The 23,946-nt window shown below is 40.4% G+C and overlaps 1 protein-coding gene across 1 annotated transcript in view; it reads right to left on the bottom strand.

Moving 5' to 3' along the window:
* rsph14 (radial spoke head 14 homolog) overlaps nt 1-23,946 on the bottom strand; it is a 706,085-nt gene that overhangs the window by 650,542 nt on the left and 31,597 nt on the right. The window contains exon 3 of the mRNA XM_043716094.1: nt 4,817-4,935. Coding sequence (XP_043572029.1) covers nt 4,817-4,935 — 119 coding nt within the window. The remainder of the gene's footprint in view (nt 1-4,816; nt 4,936-23,946) is intronic.

The raw sequence follows: 23,946 nt of genomic DNA, 5'->3' as shown, positions 1-23,946 counted from the left end.
AGCAACCCCTGGTGTCACGCTCTATGCCAATCTAGTATTATGTTGACATTGCAGGCGAAGTCGGAGTGTCCTCTCCAGGTGCAGTGGTGGTAGGATACAAGCCTAGGCGGTGTGGTATGGGGAACATGCTTTTGCCCATGAAGTACGCTCCCCCTCTCCACAACACTGACTAATCCAAAGGAACTGCAATGCCATTACAGTTGGTACCAGCGGCGTCGCAGGAGCTGCCAGAATGAGGTTGTAGGTAACGATGAACCGCCTTCGGGGCTGCGGCCCTGGATTTTTCCTCGAGGTTTACTCCTGAAGCCTTTCCCACAAGGCAAGCAAGGCAGCGGAGGTTTGAAACTGGAATTTTCCTTCTCCTTGCCAGGAAGCAACCCGCCCGCCGGGGGGGCAGGGGGTGGGTTCAGTGAGGAAGGCAATCAGCAATGAGTGAAAGGCAAGATAAGATTCTGTTCTTTGTCTTAGTGTAAAGGGGCAGAGATGGCAGTAAGGGAGGTGGTGTGCTCCTCATTCCAGACATGGGAGCATTCTAGTATCCCTGACAACTATGTCTGTAGGAAATGTGACCGGTTCGATTGGAGAGACAGCTGGACACACTGAAGAGCATACAGGGGGTAGACAGTGCGATTGATAGATAGATAATTACAGGGATACGGTCACACCATGGATTCAGTCAGGTAGATGGATGACCACCAGGAGAGGCAGGCAGGTAGTGCAGGAGTCTCCTGTGGCTATTCCCCTCTCTAGTAGGTCTACTGTTCTGGATGCTGTTGGGAGCAATAGTCTCTCAGGGAGTACATCAGCAGAAGGCAGTCCAGTGGCACCACACAGGCTCTGCTGGAGACCAGGGTCAGACAAAGTCCAAGCAAGCATTAGTTGTATGAGACTCACTAGTCAGGGGCACAAAGAGGCATTTCTGTGGCTGCAGTCAAGACTCTAGGATGGTGTGTTGCCTCCCTGGTGTCAGGGTCATGGATGTCTCTCAGTGGTTGCAGTAAATTCGTAAGGGAAGGTGAGTAGCCATAGGTTGTTGTACTTGGTGGTATCAACAACACAGATAGGAAAAGGGATGAGGTCCTGAAGAGTGGTTATAGGGAGACAGACAGAAGGTTAAAATGCAGAACCTTAAGGGTAGTAAATTGTGGACTACATGCATTGGCGGGTGTAGTTATCGAAGGATGTAGCAGATAAATGCATGGCTTGACAGGTGGTTCAGGGAGCAGGAATTTAGATTTTTGAATCATTGGGATCTCTTCTGGGGTGACCCAAAAAAGAGGGACGGGAGATACATGAACTGGAGGGGACCAATATCTTGGTGGGAAGATATGCTAGAGCTAATTACAATGGCTTAAACTAGTCTGGCGGGGGGGGGGGATTCAAAGCAGTGGGGAGATGGAAGTAATTGAAACCAGTCAATTGATTAATGTGTTAAGAAACTCATGTCTCCTGTTTTAATCTACACTTGTATGAGAAATTGCACATATTAGACATGAAAAGGTAGCATACAGCTATCCAGATTGGAAATACAATGGAACCAGATTTAGGAATGCAAATGCATCATATTTCAGTACCTGCTTAGCACAGCAACAAAGAGAGAGAAAGAATATGAATTGGTAACAGCAAGGAGGAAGACCCCCTCTCTTCTTGTTTTCTTTTCAATATGTCAAAAGTCAGTACCAGTGATTAAACAAATCAGAAAAATATCCAAGAAGCTCAGCATTTTACAGATTTCACTACTGCTGAGAACATAAGACAAACTAAACAGCCACATTCTCGGGAACAATTTTAACAATTAAGAACTCTGAGGATTATTTAAACTACATATCCTTTATCATCCTATTGTGCTGTACCTCCTCCCTTTTTTCAAAACTTTATACCTGTGCTTGACGTCACATTGTATTATTTTCTTGGGTTTAGTAGATAATATCATTTCTTTCCTTTCACTCAAGAAAACCATATTGGCTAATTCATTTTTTTAATCAAGCAAACTTACATTTGAATTGAAGTGTGATAGATGTAAGCTACAAAAAAATTAAAAATTGTTGTTGTAGCTAACTGAGTGCACTTAAAAGAAGGGAGTTGACATATCACTTCTCACCAAGAATAACAAAATATACTGTACTTCAAAACCTGAACACCGTTTTGGCATGAGCTGATAAGTGGCAAACAATATTCGTGCCACAAAAGTGCCAAGCAATGGCCATCTACAAACTAGAATAATCTAACAATCTCCCCTTGGCACTTAATCATATTTCCATCACTGAATCTCCCACTGTCAACATCTTGGAAAGTTATTATTGACCAGAATCTGAACTGGACAGGCCATCTTAATATTGTGGCTGCAATAGTAAGTCAGAGGCTACAAATTCTGCTTCAAGTAAAACACATCCTGTTTTGCAATGTCTACCTACAATTTACAAAAAGCAAATGAGGAATGTGGTGGAATGTGTATGGTTCCAAGAACAATCAAGACATTTAACACCATTCAGGACAAAACAGATTGCCACATCACTGCTACAGTTGTAGCTGAATGAGGATACACCATAACAGCTCTCCAATCACATACAACAGTACCTTGCAAACATACAACCTCTATCACCAAGAGGGGCAAGGGCAGCAGATGTGTGGGAATGTGATCCAGATGTTTCCTACCAAGCCACTGTGATTTGGGACAATTTCAACCTTCCTTCATTGTTGCTGGATGCAAATCCTAGAACTCCCTTTCTCACAGCATTCTGAGTGTACTCACCACCTCCTCAAGGGTAACTTGTTAATCTTGCAAACAATACAATCCCATAAAAGAATTAGCAAAAACATAGGTAAACCTCTCAACATGTGGTCAATTTCAATTAACGATATTAGTTCACAGTGGTTGTGCACAACTGGGCTTTTATATACCAATAATCTAAACAGGACGTTATTTAAAAACTGCAAATTCAAAGCAATAAGATAGTTAGTTCTTCATTCTGTACAGAGATATTCATACTGTAGATATAATACTAATATAATACTGTTAGTATATATAATTCTTTAAAAACTGAATATTAAATACAGCATTATCAAATTTACAATCATGCACTGCTAACATACCTATACATAAGAATAACTTATTGTAGAGCTTACAGTTCTGAATTTGGGAATACCTTTTAGACTTAAACATTATTTCAGAAGGCATTTGTAATGTTATTTTGTGCAAAATATATGTTTTAGTTTTTTTTATACAAACTAAACTGTATTTACTGGAAATGAAATCTAGTTTAGATATATTTTCATCTCCTGTTTCAAGCACATAACTGCTAGAGCCTTGTGATTTACAGCTTGCAATCACCATCTCAAATACTTGACTCAAATGCTGAATCTATTGATTTATCTGTTGAGTTCAGTTCTTCCTAACTATAAGACACAGACATGCATTTATGACAATTTGGGTGAACTTTGATGTAATTGCACAGAAATCAAACACAAACACCTGAACCATACAAATATTCACAACACCATAAAAGTTGATTACGGCCATCATTTCATTGAGCTTTATAAGAGAAATCCAAAACTGATCACACCGAACCCACCCTCTCTTCATCAACTTAGAAATTCCTCTGCTTCAAATATTCAAGGTTGTTTTTCCTTAAAGGATGAAAAATGGTATTGATTACATGACAACAAAAATAAAATATTAAAGGATGCTGGAAATTTGAAATAAAATTAAGTGACATCTCTTTCAAATACAAATATGGGCTGTTTTTTTCAGTGCTTTTCATATCTGCAAACTCCCCCTTTTTCTAGATTTTATTTACTTATATAATATTACACAGGAGGTAAGACACAGAAACAGGTCATTTGACTCAACCAGTTCATGTGGATGTTTATGTTCCACTCCAGCATCCACCTAACTTACCACATCGATGGTTACCCAAGCAAAAGTAACTTTTATTTTCTATAGACTCTAACAAATCCTCACAGCTTTAAAAGGCCAATACAATTCTTTTCTTGTTCACTCCAGTATTAACTCTATAAATAATGGGAAATAGATGTTGCATAATCTTTCTTCAATTCCAGACCCACACAAGTACAAGAATATAGTTTTATCACAATTTCAACCTAACCTTTAAAAAAGCAAGCTGTATTCACAGCTTCAGTGTTTTAAAAAATATCTATGGCCTCTCATTGCTCTTTTGTTTCTTTTATTCAAATGCATAAGAGATAAAGAATCTTTTGTTTTTATGATGCAAAAGCCAGGTAAATGTGTGCAAATGTTCAAAAAGAAGGGTTTTGCTACTCAAAAGGCAAGAATTGTCACAAGTACAACTGATCCATTTAATAAAGCAATTCATTCCAAATTACTCATACTTGTCATACTATCCACCAAAACATGCCTGAACGATGCATGGAAAAATATAACAACGCTATAGCCATGTGATATAATCGCACTTCAAACGCTACAGTAGTATCTACCAATCTGTGCCATCTTCCTCAATCATGAGAAAATAATTGGTCACAACTAACCACGATGCATTCTCAATAATTCAGTAGGTCATATGGGGATCAGCAGGCAGAGCAAGAAACAAAACACATAAATTTTAGTTTTCCATCTAAGAATTAAATATTGTTAGCGGATAATACTGGAAAGATGCATACCATTAGTAACACTATCCAGTTTTAGGGAAGTTCAAATATTAATTCAGCACTCGAAATATCAATTTCCCAAACAATAAAACTTTTGTGTCAAATTTTAAGAGCATAGATGATACTAACAATATTTATTCCTTTTCTCAATACACCTTTTCTGTTCAGTCTGTTACATTTATATTCCTACCTGCAGGGATTTGTGAGAACATCTCCAAAACCATGTGCAAGTTTTTGCGGCAGATGTCCTCAGGATCATTAAGCAGCTCAGACAATGGAATAATGACATCATTTTCCAAAAATGCAAACCTGAAGAAAAGAAAGCAAAGAATAAATAAGAATAAAAACATTGTACAACAAACTTGATATAAACACAAGTTTAGCTGTTACCTGCTTATCACTGAAAATATAAAGACATTTTCTCGCAATTAGATAATATTTCATAGAGACACAATAACATTTTATTTGTAATGCTTCATAAGCAGTTGACTTATATGCATCATAGGTTTACCAGAAAGAAAGTGTACCTACATTCACTGGAATTATTTTTAAATTCCAGCATTGTGTTCAGCTATTTTCAGTTTGGAGAAATCTCTATGACTTTCAGAATGGCTTTCACACATACAATGTGGCTACAGCACAGTTTTATTTTGTGCACTGTTCTGTAATTCTTATCATTTGCTTTTGTATCTGAAAGGAAGCATGGCAGCATGTCTCAAGCCATTGTCACTGTTCCTTTTTCATGATATAATCAAATAGAAATACTTCAATATGAAGAATATTACAAGGGAACACAGCTAAAATCAGGATTGTCCCCCCTCAATAGTCTACAAATTGGAGCAGGACAGCAACACATAAGGGGAGGAATTCAGCCGGTTTTGTCAATCATCCTCTCACCATTCCATCCTAGACCTCCATTCCAACATTTCCACCAGGGCTGCAACTATTCACTCCTTTCCTGCATGTTGGAAAATGACAACAAATGAGAATCCCATCATTTGGGTTTCCTTGGTTTCTGCACCAGCCAGCACCGTATTGTAAAATACAAGATCTTAAACAGTAGGCTATTCATTCCATCAAACCTGTTGCAACATTCAAAATGATCATGAGTGATCTATTATTGCCTTAACTTCACTTTCCTGCCAGCCCCCATAAACCTTGACTGCTTTGTCGATCAAAAATCAGCATTGAATATACTCAATGTACCAATTCCACTGTTCTTTGTGAAGGAGAATTCAAAAAGGCACAACCAATACTGAGAGAAATTCGTCCTCATCGCCATCTCAAACTGAAGAATCCTTATTTGTAAAATGTTTTCCTCAGTTCTAAATTATATGTTTCAATAAGATTACCTCTCATTCTTATAAAATCCAATGAATATATCCCCACATGCTCATTCATAAAGTCAGGAAGTATGGAATACAGGGAGATTTGGCTATCTGGATTCAGAATTGGTTGGTTGACAGAAGGCAGAGAGTGGCTGTAGATGGAAAGTATTCTGCCTGGAGGTCAGTGTTGAGTGGAGCCCCGCAGGGCTTTGTTCTTGGGCCTCTGCTCTTCGCAGTTTTTATAAATGACTTGTACGAGGAGGTTGAGGGATGGGTTAGTAAATTTGCAGATGACACAAATAGTATCGAGGGCTATTGCAGACTGCAGTGCGACATAGACAGGATGCAGAGCTGGGCTGAGAAATGGCAGATGGAGTTCAACCTCGATAAATGCAAAGTGATGCATTTTGGAAGGTCGAACTCGAACGCTAAATATAGGATTAAAGACAGGATTCTAGGTAGTGTGGAGAAACAGAGGGATCTGGGTGTGTACGTACATAGATCCCTCAAAGTTGCCACCCAAGTGGATAGGGTTGCGAAGAAAGCACATGGTGTTTTGGCTTTCATTAACAGGGGGATCGAGTTTAAGAGCCGCAAGATTTTGCTACAGCTCTACAAGTCCCTGGTGAGACCACACTTGGAATATTGTGTCCAGTTCTGGTCACCCTACTATAGGAAAGATACAGAGGCTTTGGAGAAGATGCAAAGAAGGTTTACCAGAATGCTGCCTGGACTGAAGGGCTTGCCTTATGAAGAGAGGTTGACTAAGCTTGGACTTTTCGGTCTGGAGAGAAGGAGGAAGAGAGGTGACCTGATCGAGGTATACAAGATAATGAGAGGAATAGATAGAGTCAATAGCCAGAGACTCTTCCCCAGGGCAGGATTGATGGATATGAGGGGTCATAGTTTTAAGATCTTAGGGGAAAGGTATAGAGGAGATGTCAGAGGTAGGTTCTTTACACAGAGAGTTGTGAATGCAAGGAATTGGTTGCCAGTGGTGGTGGTGGAAGCAGAGCCATTAGGGACACTTAAACGACTGCTGGACAGGCACATGGACAGCAGTGAGTTGACGGGTGCTTAGGTTAAGTTATTATATATTAAATTAGGATTAAACCTCGGCACAATATTTTTGGCCAAAGGGCCTGTTCTGTGCTGTACTTTTCTACATTCTATGTTCAATCTTGCCTTGTAATACAACATCTTTATCCTAGGAATCAACCTAGTTATCCAAGCACCCTCACCAATGCCCTGTACAACTGTTATAAAAATTTCCCAGCTTTTATACTCCATCCCCCTTGCCATATAAGATAACATGTAAAGTGGTTGCAAGCTTTATAAAATGGTGACTGCAGCTTCAAGGCTGTTCTGTACTCATTATTCTTTTCCAAGTGTAATGCTGCCTATTTCTGATCTTCAGGAATGGTCTGCGTTTAACAGATTGCTATCAGTATGTTGAATTAGGCAGCAAAATATTTTCTGAGATCAACAAGGGTTTTATTGTAGATCTATTATTTGGCACAAACACAGATTCCATTTCTCCCTTTGTGACGATATTGTGGCTTTAAGAGGTGCGTTTTGTTCTGGGTTTCTTTCAGACAGAGATTGGGGCACAGGTGACAAATGGTCTATGAGAAGATAAACAACTTGTGAAGCCTTGGGGGTTTTTTTATAGTTGGAACAATAAAAGCAGCCTGAATGGGTATGGTCAAGCTTCCACCCACAGAATCAGGATTTTTAGTTTAGCTTTCAGGAGTTGTTGAGGTCTTGAAGAAGTGAAAGTTATTTCTTCCTTCTCTTGGTTACAGGCAAAAACTGGGGGTTCTCTGCCTGCTACTGGAGTCGCATGTGAAATAATCTGAGTTCGCCTTTTGCCAAGGGTGTGTTTATGAATGTTACTATAATCGAATAGTTAATTCATAATAGTTACTGTATCTATTATTCTGGTAAATTTTCCAGTAGAGTTAAATTATTCCACTTCCTTCTTTCTTTTGTTGTATTTTAACTATAGTGGATGAATAAAGTGTGTTTTGCTTTAAATCCGGCAGCTTGACAATAAATTGCACCTGGAATGCAATACATTACAGTTACCTTTAAACTAAGAAAAAGTTAGAATCTAGACAATATCTGAATATTTTGAGAGGGATTTGGTCTGATCCATAACATCCTCCATGTCCACGTGCTAACCCTCACTGGGAAGCACACAGCTTTTACTTTTAATATGTAAAATATTCCCAGACATCCAATTAACAAATTAACACAACATCCAAAGGTAATGACTATCTATCAAAGGCAGTGTAACAAAACGCAAACAAAAATAAGGGAACAATCAAGGAAGAGAGACAGGCCATCAGGAAAAGAACTCAACTCTTTCTGTTTTAGATATTTACTAATCAATGTGTTCAAAGTTGTTATGACACAGTCGAAACGTGTGGTGCTAGAAAAGCACAGCAGGTCAGGCAGCATCCAAGACACAGGAGAGTCATCGTTTCAGGCATAAGTCCTTCAAACGTTGACTCTCCTGCTCCTCAGAAATAAGGTCACTACCACAGTATAAGAGGCCTAATACCATCTCTTTCAGTTTTATTTTGAACACCCACCACCAATTTCTCTAATAGCCCAAATAACAAATTAAAACTTACTAACAACTTGATTGAGTTTTTTGAAGAAGTAACAAAGAGGATTGATGAAGGCAGAGCGGTCAATGTGATCTATATGGACTTCAGTAAGGCATTCAACAAGGTTCCCCATGGGTGTCTGATTAGCAAGGTTGGACCTCACGGAATACAGGGAGAACTAGCCATTTGGATACAGAACTGGCTCAAAGGTAGAAGACAGAGGGTGATGGTGGAGGGTTGTTTTTCAGACTGGAGGCCTGTGACCAGTGGAGTGCCACAAGGATCGGTGCTGGGTCCTCTACTTTTTGCCATTTACATAAATGATTTGGATGCGAGCATAAGAGGTACAGTTAGTAAGTTTGCAGATGACACCAAAATTGGAGGTGTAGTGGACAGCAAAAAGGGTTACCTCAGATTACAACAGGATCTTGGTCAGATGGGCCAATGGACTGAGAAGTGGCAGATCGAGTTTAATTCAGATAAATGCGATGTACTGCATTTTGGGAAAGCAAATCAGAGCAGGACTTATACACTTAATGGTAAGGTCCTAGGGAGTGTTGCTGAACAAAGAGACCTTGGAGTGCAGGTTCATAGCTCCTTGAAAGTGGAGTCGCAGGTAGATAGGATAGTGAAGAAGGCGTTTGGTATGCTTTCCTTTATTGGTCAGAGTATTGAGTACAGAAGTTGGGAGGTCATGTTGCGGCTGTACAGGACATTGGTTAGGCCACTATTGGAATGTTGCGTGCAATTCTGGTCTCCTTCCTCCGGAAAGATGCTGTGAAACTTGAAAGGGTCCAGAAAAGATTGTCAGGATTGGAGGATTTGAGCTATAGGGAGAGGCTGAACAGGCTGGGGTTGTTTTCCCTGGAGCATCGGAGGCTGAGGGGTGACCTTATAGATGTTTACAAAATTATGAGGGGCATGGATAGGGTAAAGAGGAAAAGTCTTTTCCCTGGGTTCAGGGAGTCCAGAACTAGAGGGCATAGGTTTAGGGTAAGAGGGAAAAGATATGAAAGACACCTAAGGAGCAACATTTTCACACAGAGGGTGGTACGGGTATGGAATGAGCTGCCAGAGGAAGTGGTGGATGTTGGTACAATTGCAACATTTAAGAGGCATTTGGATGGGTATATGAATAGGAAGGGTTTGGAGGGATATGGACCAGGTGCTGGCAGGTGGGACTAGATTGGGTTGGGATATCTGGTCAGCATGGACAGGTTGGACTGAAGGGTCTGTTTCCATGCTGTACATCTCTATGACTCTAAACACTGCCCACCAGGAAACCCAGCTCTGAAGTACAAAGTGCAGTAAGTATCACCATTCTCGATTACCTCAGGAGTTATATAAAAACAATATAAAGGGGGGGTTTGTAGTGCACTAGTAGTGTCTCTATCTCTAGGCTTGAAGACCTGGGTTCAATTCCCACCTATTCTTGAGAGGTGTCATAACATGTCTGAATCGGTTGTTTAAAAATAAATAAAAGCAAAATACAGATGCTGGAAATCTGAAAAGAACAGAAAGTGGTAGAGATACTGAGAGGTCTGGCAGCATCTGCAGAGAGAGAAACAGAGTTAATGTTTCAAGTCCAGTATGACTCTTCTTTCGAATCCAGTTCATACTGGACATGAAACATTAAGAACTAAGAGCAGGAGTAAGCAATTCAACCTCTTGAGCCTGTCCCAACATTTGATATAATTATGGGTGATCTCAATATCTGCTTCAACTCCACTTCTCTGCCCACTCTCCCTTCAACCCATTGCTAATTAAATATCTCTGCTTAAATTCACTCAATGTCCCAGAAACTCCACTGCACCCTGAGGTTATGAATTCCACAGATTCACAACCCTTTGAGAAAAGTAATTTCTCCTTCTCTCTGTTTTAAATCTGCTACACTTTATCCTAAAACTATGATTTCTCATTATAGATTGTCTCACTTGAGGAAACATTTTTTATACACTGACTTTGTCAATCCTCTTTAGCGTCTTATATACCTCAATTAGATCTTCTCTCGTTCTTCTAAACTCAAGAGTAAAGGCCTGAACTGCTCAATCTCTTTTCATGAGACAAATCCCTTACCTTTGAACTCAAATTTTGTGAACCTCCTCAGAACGGCTTCCAACATAACTATGTCCTTCTGTAATGTTAGAAGATTAAATTGTATTATCTCTCTGAACAATAATGTAATGTTAAAGAGTTAAACTGTACTGTCCTTCTCCAGTAGCTGAACATTTGGGAAGTGGGTGGGGGGCGACATTCATGCAGGAATATGGATGACTCACATTTCATTTGGGCAGCCATTTACTATTCTCTTGCTTTTATCAAATTAAACTCTCATTCAGTCCCTTCAATTCAGAAATGCTTTCGTAGCCAGCCCCAGCCAATCAAACTCATTTGCATGATCATCCCTCAATACTAAAGCATATCACATCTACATTCTCTTGGGAATCTTGCGTAATGATTCCCTAGGATTAGGGCATTTATATTTACATTATCTCCTAGGATGATCTTATCCCACAATTGTATCTGGGATAACATGTGGTTATATGGGAGGAGAATACGGAGTGGTTGGAGAACCTGTGAGCATTACCAACTGACCCATATAAAAGGGTTGTGTTTCCTTTGTTCGAGGCCTCTTTTGACTCGACTTCGCACACCTGCGAGAAGGGTCAAAGGGGGTCATCTACCTCATACAGGCTTTAATAAACTTTAACTTTTCGCAGATGTTGGTGTGCGCGAATTGCATCTCGTGTGTGAAACTTTGGGAAAAGAACCTAACATATGGTGATAGGGGTGGGACTCCAACATAAAAGGACTTCCAGATGGACTGAATAAGCGATCGTCTAGTGTTGGTTGCGTGAGACGGATGGGCCCACAAGCTAAGATTCATCTTGATCTCTCTCTCTAAACTTAACACTCAGTTGATCTCTTGACTCCTTGGACTCCATGATGACAAAATCTTTGAGGTAACTTGCACACCAACGAGTCGCTTTGCATGAACCAGGGTTTTGATTGGGGTTGGAGACCCCAGGGGTTTGATTGAGGTTACGGTCCCTCAGGTTTTAATTGGGATTAGAGTCCCCAGACATATAGAGTAAGAAAAGGGATTCAAGTCCCGGTGAGAAGTAAAGTGAGAAAGGGATTAAGGTCCCCTGGAAAAAGGAGTTTAGATTCCTCTAGTGGTGAGATTGGAGGCTCCAGAGTATTTCAAATAAAAGTTAGAAAGTTAGGAACTTCAAAGAAAAACATCTAAACAGAATTTGGTCCTTCTTAAAGTTATCACCTTTATCCCCCACATCTCCCCTTAGAAGTACTTTTAGGACAACATGGCATCACCGGGAAAAGGGGAAGAAAGTGGAGCCAGTCCACTCAGATCCCGACAGTGAAGTGCATTGACTACCAGGGAAGCTTTCTACAGGTTTTTGTTGTGGGAGTCTCAGTCTTTAAGCTAGGGACAAGTGTGTCAGTAGTCATGCTATAGCCAGGTGAGAGTATTGTACTAAAATATCTTTGCTGTTTTTTTTAAAGCAGAGTGTTCACAAAAAGAAGAGTGCATTTTAATTTTGATGTTTTGTTAAGATTTTAGAGAATATTCAAACTTGAGGCTGAACTGCTTAAGTTCTGTCAATTATTGTTAAGATTTCATAGGCCCACTTCATATTGCAAATTCAAAGAATTTTGATCTCTACCAAAGTTGCCACTGGAATTCTGACTGTTTTATTTGGGAAGTTTCATTTGGAGAACATGTTTTAATATATTCTGCATTTATTTCCCATAAATATTTGAGATTTAAATCTGAACTGAAACTGCCTCTTCAATGGCTAAAGCACAGGAAACATTTTGTTGTTTTCTTGCTGTTCCAGAATTTTGAAATACTTTTCCTGACAGCTTTCACAGTGGCCAAGTATCAATTTGTTAAATGAAAACAATTTTTGACTAACCTGAATGGGGTCCCCCGTTTGATTTTAGGACCAATGATTGTTGTTGATAATTGACTGAATTGTTTAGGCAGTACAATTTAGAAGTTTATGGATAACATAAAACTTGATAATGACAAAAAGTAACAGACTTCAAGATGACTGAGAGTGTTGATATAGGCAGACACAATTTAGTGTAGTTAAATGTGTGACTGTCTTCATACTGATAACCACCTTGGCAAGGAAGGAATAAGAGAGGAAATGCAGAGATACTTTCAACAGTTAATATAGTCTCTAGAGTTTCTCCATTCACAGATTAAGTGTGCTTTCGGACCACCACCTGGTCCTCCACAACCTGATCCAATAGATTCAATCAGCTCCCCAATCATGAGCATGAAAAGTGAACAAGCTAGAACAGTGAAGAGGATGCTTCCTCTGGACATTAAACCACGTGAGCTTTACTTTCTCTTTCAATCATTTAAGCGATATGAAGGTTCACTGATCAATCTATCATCTAAAGAGCCAGTTGGCTTTGTTACATTTAACAGCGGAGCAGAAGCAGCAAAGAATGCTGCATTCACCTAGCCTGCTGCTGCATCTGCAACTGCTGCATTTCACGCTTGGATGTGCTGGTATCCCCCATGTGAAGCATCTCCGTAAGGATGGAAGTGTTGTCAGTTTTGTTAAGTATTTAACTGCCCTTATCCAAGAATTCAGATTTTTCCGTGGAGTGGTGTGTAAGGACCGACTGGATTTTGTTTTTAGGTTGGACTTTACTGAAGGAGATTTTGGATAACTGGCTCATTTCCACTCAACTTGGAGTGGGTGGAGTGGTCACGAAGGACTGTGGATTTAAGAACTTTAATAGTAAACTTTTTTTTCCATGTGGGAGGATTTTACAAACACTATCTACTGCATGGACTAAAATTTTTTGTTGTTATAATCATTGCATGTTGTGTGTCAATAACCTGTTTAAATGCTGGCTGTCAGAGTCTTATGAAAGCTGCTCATGTCTTCTCGGTGGTTATCATGACATGATAAAAGGGTGAAATGTTATGTTAAAACAAAAATAGTACGATCTCTCTGGACATTAATGTTAAAGGGTTAAACTGTACTGTCTTTCTCCAGCAGCTGAACATTCTGGAAGTAGATGGGAGCAACATTCATGCAGGACATTCATGCACTTCATTTGGGCATACATTTACTACTATTCTATTGCTATTATCAAACTAAACTCTCATTCAGTCCCTTCCATTCATAGCCATCCTCAGCCACTCAAATTCATTTGCGTGATCATCTCCCAATACTGAAGCATATCACACCTACATTGTCTTGAGGAATCATGGAGTCAGGAAATCATTTTCATAATGATTCCCCGGTTTTAGGGCATATACATTTACATTATCTCAGAGGATGACCTCATCCAACCATTGTACCTGGGGTAACATGTGGCTTTGGGCAAGGGGAGCGGCCAGAGTACCTGTGAGCATTACCAACTGACCTGTATACAGGGGATGTGTTTCCTTCGTTCAAGGCCTCTTTTGACTCGATTTCGCACGCCTGCGGGGAGTGTCAAAGGGGGTTACCTAGCCTGTACAGGCTTTAATAAACTGTAACTGCTTGCAGAAGTTGGTGTGCACGAGTTGCATCTCGTGTGTAAAACCTGAGGAAAAAGAACCTAACACCTCCTCAAGTAAAGGGACCGAAATTATATTCAGTACTGCAGATGCTGTCTCACTAATGCCTTATGCAGTTGCAGTAATGTTTCACTACTTGTATTATCTATATCTTTAGCAACGTATGCCAAAATTCCATTTGCCTTCCTTATATCCTTCTGTACTGCATATTAGTTTTCTGCAATTCACTCATGAGGACACCCAGATCCTCACAGCAACAACGAAGGAATGATTATTATATACATTCAAGTGAGGATGATATATAGCTATGAGGAGATAAACTTGGAGGTAGCTGTACATGTCTTTCTTGCTGGTAGAGGCCGCACGCTAGGAGTTGCTGTAAAAGAAGCTTTCATAAGTTGCTGCAATGTCGCTATAGTTCACCAGTAACGGAATGAGTGTTTTAAGCACTTGATTGAATACCTGGTAAGCTGGTTGTTATGATTTGGACAGTTTAGAACTTAAAAGTATTGTTGGAGGTACACTCATCCAAGAAAATGCAGAATTTTCCATCACACTTCTAACTCGATATTTACAGGTGGTGGAATGCAGGAAGTGTGACATTTATTGCAGAATAACTAGCCCTGACCTACTGTCTAAAGTGAAATATTTTTGGCTTGACCATATAAAGTTCTAGTCAAATCACATAATCTGTCCCCCAAAATATTCAGGGTAGGAGATGCAGCAATGGAATACTGGTGAATGTTAGCAAAAAGGATGATAAGTTCTCGCTTATTAGAAATGGCCAAGATCTTCCACATATGCTACACAGATGTTATTTTTTGTCATTGACTTGGAAGGACATGGGCCGGGTGCTGGCAGGTGGGACTAGATTGGGTTGGAATATCTGGTCGGCATGGGCAGGTTGGACCGAAGGGTCTGTTTCCATGCTGTACATCTCTATGACTCTATAAATTCATTTAAAACAGATTTGTAAAGTCAACCACAAAATAAAGGCCTTCTTTATATAATCTACACCAAGAAATGTGGTAATACTGTCTTTAGTTGACACAGGAGTGAAATCTTTCCTAAAATATGTATGTTTTAAATGTCACTTTTCAGAATGGTTTCACAGAGAGAGACAATAAATTATCAATTATTATTAAATACTGCCCTTCTGCAGAAAAGGTTTCCTATGCATCAACCTGGTTAAAATTTTCATCACCCTGTAGTCTTTCACCTGATAGCTTTACATCTTCCATTTAAGTGGAGGAAATAGTACAACTGTTCATTTACCTCCCCCAACACCAATTTTAAAATTCTAAATACTTATTCCACATGCCATCACAAATTACAGAAGCAAAATACAAACTGTATTACTGATTTTCAAAATGCCTCCACTTTTTCAGCAACTGCACACCCAAGTTACTGCTTCAGTTCTCTACCACATTGCCATCCTGATCTCTCCATCTTTGACCTTCTTTGGGATTTAGGACCATTTGGCGCAGCCTTTTTGGCACAGCCTATTTGGCGCAGCCTATTTTGCCACAGATCCATTTAGGCGCAGAACTAATTTGGCGCAGATATACAGTTATCATCAACGAAAATCAACATAATAGTAGAATTATTAAATGGGTAGTTTCCAGTAGTTTGTAGTTATTAATAAGATAACTAGTCATCAAAGAAAAACAGCATAATTGTAGAATTATTTAATGGGTAGTTTCCAGTAGTTTGTAGTTATTTGTGTATCAACTGCATTTAGTCTGTGATTAGTCCACTCCTAACCGTGGTTCCTCAAAATTTCTAAAATAAAAGAAAATAACCCATTTAATTCCCTGAATTTCTTTAATTTCAACGGAAAGCGTCCCCTGCTACGAGATGTACAAGTTCAAAGTCACAGTTGATAATGTCAGGGCGGCACTCAGGCTGTATTTCCAGAACCATTTCAAATAATTTATCATATGTTGTTCGTAACTTATTTGGGAGTAAAGCATATAACAGTGGGAACACACCTTTATGTATTTCCCCTAAAATAACATAAACTTGTGAAAATAGAGGTGGGGAAATTTTGAATGTTCCATCAACATATAACTTTTTTGATTGTTTCAGAAACTCGGCATTCCTTTTTCTTCTAAATACAAGAATTCTGCAGGTGGTGCTACCGCTGTCGGCTAGCAAAAATTATTCTTCATTATATTCATTAACAGAATATGTTTTAAAGCTATCTGGAATTACAAGTTCTTCTAAATTTCTTGGATTTACTGGGTAAGCAGCAATTTCTTTCCTTGTCCTACAAACCATTTTCTTCAGTGCTCTGTTGTTAGGCATCGTTCCGAAGAATTTTCTAGGCACTCGTTAATCACTTAAGTTCCCGCTACAGTTGCTTTTCTTTGATGACTAGTTATTGTAATAACTACAAACTACTGGAAACTACCCATTTAATAATTCTACTATTATGTTGATTTTCGTTGATGACTACCGAATATCTGCGCCAAAATAGTTCTGCGCCTAAATGGGTCTGCAACAAAACAGGCCACGCCAAATCGCTCGCGCCAAAATGGCTTCGCTGAATGGTCCCACTCCGCCTTCTAGTTACAGAGCTTTTAACGCAGAAAAAACATTCCAGTGCTACAAGGGACATAAGTTTTAAAAAGGACACTGTACCAAAGAAACAGATATTAGGAAGGGCCGTAGATGAAAGAAGTGCAGAGATAGCCTTTAAAAAGAACAGAAAGGTGGAAAGATTAGAAGGGAGTTCCAGAGGATGGGCAGCTGACAGTACTGCTAACTATGACTAGATGACTGAACTGGTGGAGCATAAAAGGGCAGAGTCAGACAAAGGAGGGTTCTGAAAGGTTTGATTTACAATGATGGGGAGGAGAAGGGTGATAATTTGATATAAGCACGAGAATGAGGATTTTCACCTTCATGTAGCAAACATGGGATTTAGATATCCAGACAAAAATAATTCAAGTAATCAGATAAATGTTTAATCTTTTAGTTCAGTTCTCAGTAAGAAACTGTCAGGGATTTACAACACAATTTTACATCTGGAAATGAATTATATCTAAATCGTTTGCCAAACTGCCTTATATCATGAAGTTCACAGTAAATATTGCACTCAATTTCGCAAACCTTCTGATAACTATAATTTATTGCATGAATTAAATTCTCCTTCTTTGATTAATTCAAGAAGTCAAACAATAAGTTATGCATTAACTTTTTATTTATTGATACAAATCAAAATTTACAGGTAATTAAGAAAGTCAGGTATAAATAGATGTAATTAGAGTCATGCAACAGCTTGAATGACAAACAATTGATGAAAAGAGTTACTTAATGGAATGTGTTACAGAGGTTGCAACGGCAACAATAATTCAGCATCAACAAAGTCATTGATTTGCAATTAATGTTGAGATCAGTGTATGAAACTATTTAAAACTGTTGAAGTTCTATTTGGGTTAAAACCCTAGATAACTGACATTAACAACATTAGATAGCATAAGTTGTTTAAACTTATAAAACTATGAGAAATACGGCTAAATCTACTTTCAACTATATCTGTTATACAGACTTTTGCTTCTGGAAAATTTGAATCATGTGTCAGTTCAACTGTGAGGTTCTATGTTCCATTGGAAATCTAGCACTGCCCACCTTCACATGGATGACAATATTATAGTTGACTGGCTTTTCTCTTACCCATCCTGATCTCACTCATCATTCCTGGTTATTTTAATTTGACTTGTATAACTTTTTTTTATTACTTTGTTATTACTGCTACTGAAATATTCTAACATAAAATTGGTAACAAGTACAGAGCTTTGCTAACTCCTCAAGCTCTTGTTGTATGTGTAACTTGCTTTTAAGAAAGATCACTTTTAAGGACTTCACGTGCTGTGTTTACACAATTTTGCAACTCTGCCTTATTCTGCTTTGGGTGTACATGCTGCTGTTAGAAATGGGGTAAAGTGTTGTTTTTGCAGATATAGAAAAAGCATACAGAAACGGGGTACAGCAAGAGAACTATTAACCCTGCAGGTATTTAGGGACTTTTCAGTGTATAATTGTGGTGAATTAAATACTAACTTTGGTGTGTAATTACTATAACAAAAAGTTCTTTTTGTAAAATTATGCTTTCAGCAAAAAGCTGAGATATCCGAAATGCTTGAGCTGTACAAAATGATACAAGTTAATGAAATGTCCAAGGATGGAATGTATCAGCAGAATTGATACAAAATGTTAAACCAGATCTTGACAAAATAAATGTATGTGTCAGCATTTACAGAAAGGAAGGTTGCCAACCTGGGGAAGGGGAAAGTAATAAGGGTGGAGCGCAGCTGGGCAGTGGTCTGGTACAGTAAGAGAGATTGGGTAATTAGGAGTCTGGAGAGATGCCCTCACTCAGCTCAAAGGGTATAACTGTACACTAACCTAAGTTCTAATTTGCTCATTTGCTTACGCAATTGAAGCCCTTACTTGCAAGTTCGTAATAAATTGTCTTGTTTCCAGTTTTGGTGGTCCCGTCTAAATTTTATTGAATTTTGTTTCTAACAGATTTGGGGGCTCGTTCCGGGATCCCAAGCTCCGGTCGCTCGGCATTCTTGGAGAAACGGAGAAGGTGCACCTCGCTGATTTCGGCGATCTCTAGTTTCCCCTTGTTGCCGAGGCGGCTTTGGGAAAAACAGGACATTTTAAAAGACAATGTCCAACGTTAGGACGACAAAGAGAAGCGATATCATTGATGATTTTTGATGAAGATTAGGGGAGTCAGGGGTTCCCTCCTCCTGAGACCCACCGGGAACCCTTGATAAATTTAAAGGTGGGACCTGAAGGAGAGGAAACAGTGTTTTTAGTGGATACGGGAGCAGCACGATCATCTCTAAGCTTTAGACCTAGCGGTGTTAAATTAACTAACAAAGGTCTCAAGGTTTCTGGAGTAAAAGGCAAAGAATTCTTAAATCGGAATGCAGGACAATGGCTCACAGACTCTAGGATCTTGAAATATGAGACAATCTTAATAGAACAGGATGACCTTGTGTTAGTCACAGACAGTTGCTTGAATCCAGCTGCATTTCTGTGGCAGAGAGAGGGGGTGGCCCCTGGCAATCCAGAACATGACTGCCTTGATATTACTGAATATCAGACTAAAGTGCGAATGAACTTAAGAGACGTACCGTTGCATGCGAGAGCTTGGTTGTTTATCGACGGGTCCTCCTGGATGATCGAGGGTAAAAAGCACAATGAATATACAGTAGTAGACAGGATAGAGGGAAGCATTATTGAGGCTGAAAGACTGCCTAACAGCTGGTCAGAGTTCAATGATAAGTTTTTAAAGAACTATATTGTGGCGCTCGGCTCTTCCTTGTCTATTTTTAGGAATAAAGGCCTGTTGGTACAGACACTGCCACTCGAGTTTGCAGTACATCGAATACAACCGGGTGATTGGGTCCTGATCAAGACCTGGAAAGATACCAAACTGGGAGGGACCATTCCTAACCCTCCTAACTAGTGAAACAGCTATTCGGACTGCTGAGAAAGGGTGGAATCATCACACTCGCGTTAAAGGTCCTGTGAACGCCCCAAAGGGGGAGTGGCACGCTCATCCTACAGACAACCCTCTGAAAGTTAAGAAAGAAAGAATGAACTGAGACAAAAGACTCTTTTAACGTTTGTGTATAGTTATTGATTGTAAGGGCTATGTGGACTCACCTCTCCCTGACACCTAAAAGGTTAAGACAGGACAGTAGGCAGGGTTCAGAGATGGGTAGATACTGGTATAGTATTGTAATGTTAGTAGTACTAACTATTCAAGGAAGTGGGAAAAATCACTTCACTATGCTATGCCAGAATTGCCGACTGTTGGGTCTGTGCAGAGGTCCCACACCATGGCGAATCTGGAATCCCCACATCAGTAATACCGCTCACTAAAAAAGAAGTATACGACGTACAATAATTTGATGTGAGTTCAAATAATACAAAGTGGAGATCTGAAAGGAGCAAATATAACTTTGCGGGATGGTTCCCAAGGCCAGCCCCGAAAATTCAGGGCGCTATTGATAGTCTTAGAATTTCCCCACCGAAAGGAGCAGTGAATACCACCTGTTTCTGTAATCAAGAATGATGCTACACCTTTCCACTACAAGGGCAAGGGTGGAAATACAGAAACTAGCGGCTGCCCTTGAAAATTTAATTAATGATACCACCGGCGCGATGGGAGAAACTCAATCCCAAATATCAGCCATAACCACCAAAATGATTGCCACAAGACTGACAGCTTTACAGAATCGAATGGCTTTAGACTATCGAGGTAAAAGCACCACTGATCCAGAATCCGGCTTTAGACTATCGTTTGGCCGAAAAAGGGGGAACCTGTGCTCTGATTGGTAAAGAATGTTGCATCTTCATCCCAGACACTTCTTCCATAGTGGAAGATAAGGCAATACAAGAGAAATTGGAGATGAACTCCAAAAAGATGAAGGATGGGGATTGGGATGGGGTAACTGGAGATTGACCGGGTGGGAAAATGGTTAGTGAATTTAGGCATTTATGTGCTACTAATAATTGTAGGTTTACTGATAAGGTTTAATGTGTTAAAATGGATAATGACTAAGCTGGTAATGTCTTTGGGAAGAGAACAACCAATAATGGTACAAACTTAGAAGGACAGAAATGACGAGATTGTGAACCTCGACACCATAGGGTGAAAAGAGGGCAGAAAATAAGATTGCAAAAACAACAAATGGTTAAGAAAAGAAATGGGGGAATTGTTAGAAATGGGGTAAAGTGTTGTTTTTGCAGATATAGAATGAGCATACAGAAAAGGGGTACAGCAAGAGAACTATTAACCCTGCAGGTATTTAGGGACTTTTCAGTGTGCGCAACTCAATTCGCTAGGCTTAAAGGGATAATTTTGAGTAGCACGAAGCCTTTACTTTCTATGTAGTTCATTGCCTCCCCAGTCATTCACCATCATTAGCAATCACCCTAAATCTTAAATGCAATGTGATTCATCTGTTTCATTACCATCTTCCCCAAGCACACTACATTTACTGAGCAATTACCATAATAAATTACAGTGCCACTTATAGGCCAAGAGAGTACAAAATGCAAGGGACAGATAAGGACTGGAGAGCACAAATAGTTCAGCAAACAAATGTAGAGGACAAACCCCTGGGACAAGTACTGTATTTCCATCCTTCTCAATGGGAGGTGAAGCTATATCATTGTGCCAGAATAACAAATACCTCTGAAGCATACACAATCACTTTATATCATCAGTGGCTAATTTTATGGAGGAGGTTTCACATATATCCCAGAATCACAAAGGCAAAGCTAATTCATTTGGAATTATCTTCAACCAGAAGTGCCAAGTGAAATATCCATCTTGGCTGAGGAATAAGGTATCCAAAATCACAACTGTCAGCCCTCAGCCAATTCCTAGAACATTACAGCGCAGTGCATGCCCTTCAGCCTCAATGTTGCGCTAACCTGTGGAACCAATCTGAAGCCTAACTACCCAACACTATTCCATTTTCATCCATATGTTTATCCAATGACTATTTAAATACATTTAAAGTAAACAGGTCTACTACTGTTGCAGATAGTGTGTTCCACGCCCCTACTGAGTAAAGAAACTACATCTGTCCTATATCTATCACCCCTCAATTTAAAGCGATGTGCTCTCGTGCTAGCCATCACCATCTGAAGAAAAAGACTCACTGTCCACCATCTCTAATCCTCTGATTATCCTATATGTTTCAATTAAGTCAATTCACTCTTCAAAATGTAAAGAAAGGGCTGAAAGTGCCAGATATCACAATATCTACACAGAAAAACTTGTTCTCCAGACTCAACCATGTTTCTAGTTCCAGCAGAAATACAGTAGTATCATCGACTAACCAAATGAAAAGGCATTTCTTGTCCACAAATAGAATCACAGAGATGTACAGCACAGAAACAGATCCTTCAGTCCAACTCATCAATGACGACCAAATATCCTAAATAAATCTAGTCCCATTTACCAGCATCCAGCCCATATTCCTCTAAAACCTTCCTATTCATATATTCAAACAGATGCCTTTTAAATGTTACAACTGTACCAGCCTCCACCACTTCCATCGGCAGATCATTCCATACACGCACCACCCTCTGCGTGAAAAAGATCCCCCCAGGTCCCCTTTTAATCTTTCCCCTGTCACCCTAAACCTGTGCCCTCTAGCTCTGGAATCTCCCAACCCAGAAAAAAGACCTTGTCTATTTACCTTATCCATGTCACTCATGATTTTATAAACCTCAATAAAGTCACCCCTTAGCCTCCAACGCTCCACGGAAAACAGCCCCAGCCTATTCAGCCTCTCCCTATAGCTCAAACCCTCCAACCCTGGCAACATCCTTGTCAATCTTTTCTGAACCCTTTCAAGTTTCATAACATCCTTCTGTTAGGAGGGAGACCAGAACTGCACACAATCTTTCAAAAGTGGTCTAACCAATGTCCTGCACAGCTTCAATGAGGTTTCCCCACTCATTCTTCTAAACTCCAGCGGGTACAGTCTCAGAGCCTTCAACCACCCCTCATATGACAAGCCCTTAATTCCCGCAATCATTCTTCTACACCTCTTTCGAACCCTCTCCAGGGTCAGCACATTCTTCCTTAAAAATGGAGCCCAAAGTTACTCACAATATTCCAAATGTGGGCTGACCAGAGCCTTATACTGACTCAGGTAAACCCACGCCCTCCGCCTCCTCTAAGACTTCCATTTCCCCGGCCCCCAACGCCTCATCTTCACCATGGATATCCAATCCCTCTACACCTCCATCCGGCATGACCAGGGCCTCCAAGCCCTCCGTTTTTTCCTCTCCCAACGTCCCCAACAGTATCCTTCCACTGACACTCTCATTCATTTGGCCGAACTGGTCCTCACCCCTAACAATTTCTCCTTCGAATCCTCCCACTTCCTCCAGACCAAAGGGGTAGCCATGGGCACACGTATGGGCCCCAGCTATGCCTGTCTCTTTGTTGGCTACGTAGAACAGTTGATCTTCCGTAATCACACTGGCACCACTCCCCACCTCTTTCTCCACTACATTGATGATTGCATTGGCGCCACCTCGTGCTCCCGCGAGGAGGTTGAGCAATTCATCAACTTCACCAACACATTCCACCCTGACCTTAAATTTACCTGGACCATCTCTGACACCTCCCTCCCCTTCCTGGACCTCTCCATCTCCATCAATGATGACCGACTTGACACTGACATTTTCTACAAACCCACCGACCCACAGCTACCTGGATTACACCTCTTCCCACCATACCTCTTGCAAAAATGCCATCCCGTATTCCCAATTCCTCCGCCTCCGCCAGATCTGCTCCCAGGAGGATCAGTTCCACCACAGAACACACCAGATGACCTCCTTCTTTAGAGACCGCAATTTCCCTTCCCAAGTGGTTAAAGATGCCCTCCAACGCATCTCATCCACATCCCGCACCTCCGCCCCCAGACCCAACCCCTCCAACCGCAACAAGGACAGAACACCCCTGGTGCTCACCTTCCACCCTACCAACCTTCCCATAAACCAAATCATCCGCCGACATTTCCACCACCTCCAAACAGACCCCACCACCAGGGATATATTTCCCTCCCCACCCCTCTCAGCCTTCCGCAAAGAGCGTTCCCTCCGTGACTACCTGGTCAGGTCCACGCCCCCCCACGACCCACCCTCCCATCCTGGCACATTCCCCTGCCACCGCAGGAACTGTAAAACCTGCGCCCACACCTCCTCCCTCACCTCCATCCAAGGCCCCAAAGGAGCTTTCCACATCCATCAAAGTTTTACCTACACATCCACT

This window comes from Chiloscyllium plagiosum, chromosome 25, assembly GCF_004010195.1.
Source record: "Chiloscyllium plagiosum isolate BGI_BamShark_2017 chromosome 25, ASM401019v2, whole genome shotgun sequence".
Classification (NCBI taxonomy): Eukaryota; Metazoa; Chordata; class Chondrichthyes; order Orectolobiformes; family Hemiscylliidae; genus Chiloscyllium; species Chiloscyllium plagiosum.
The sequence above is the reverse complement of the archived record's forward strand: the minus strand, read 5'-3'. Positions and strand labels throughout refer to the sequence as shown.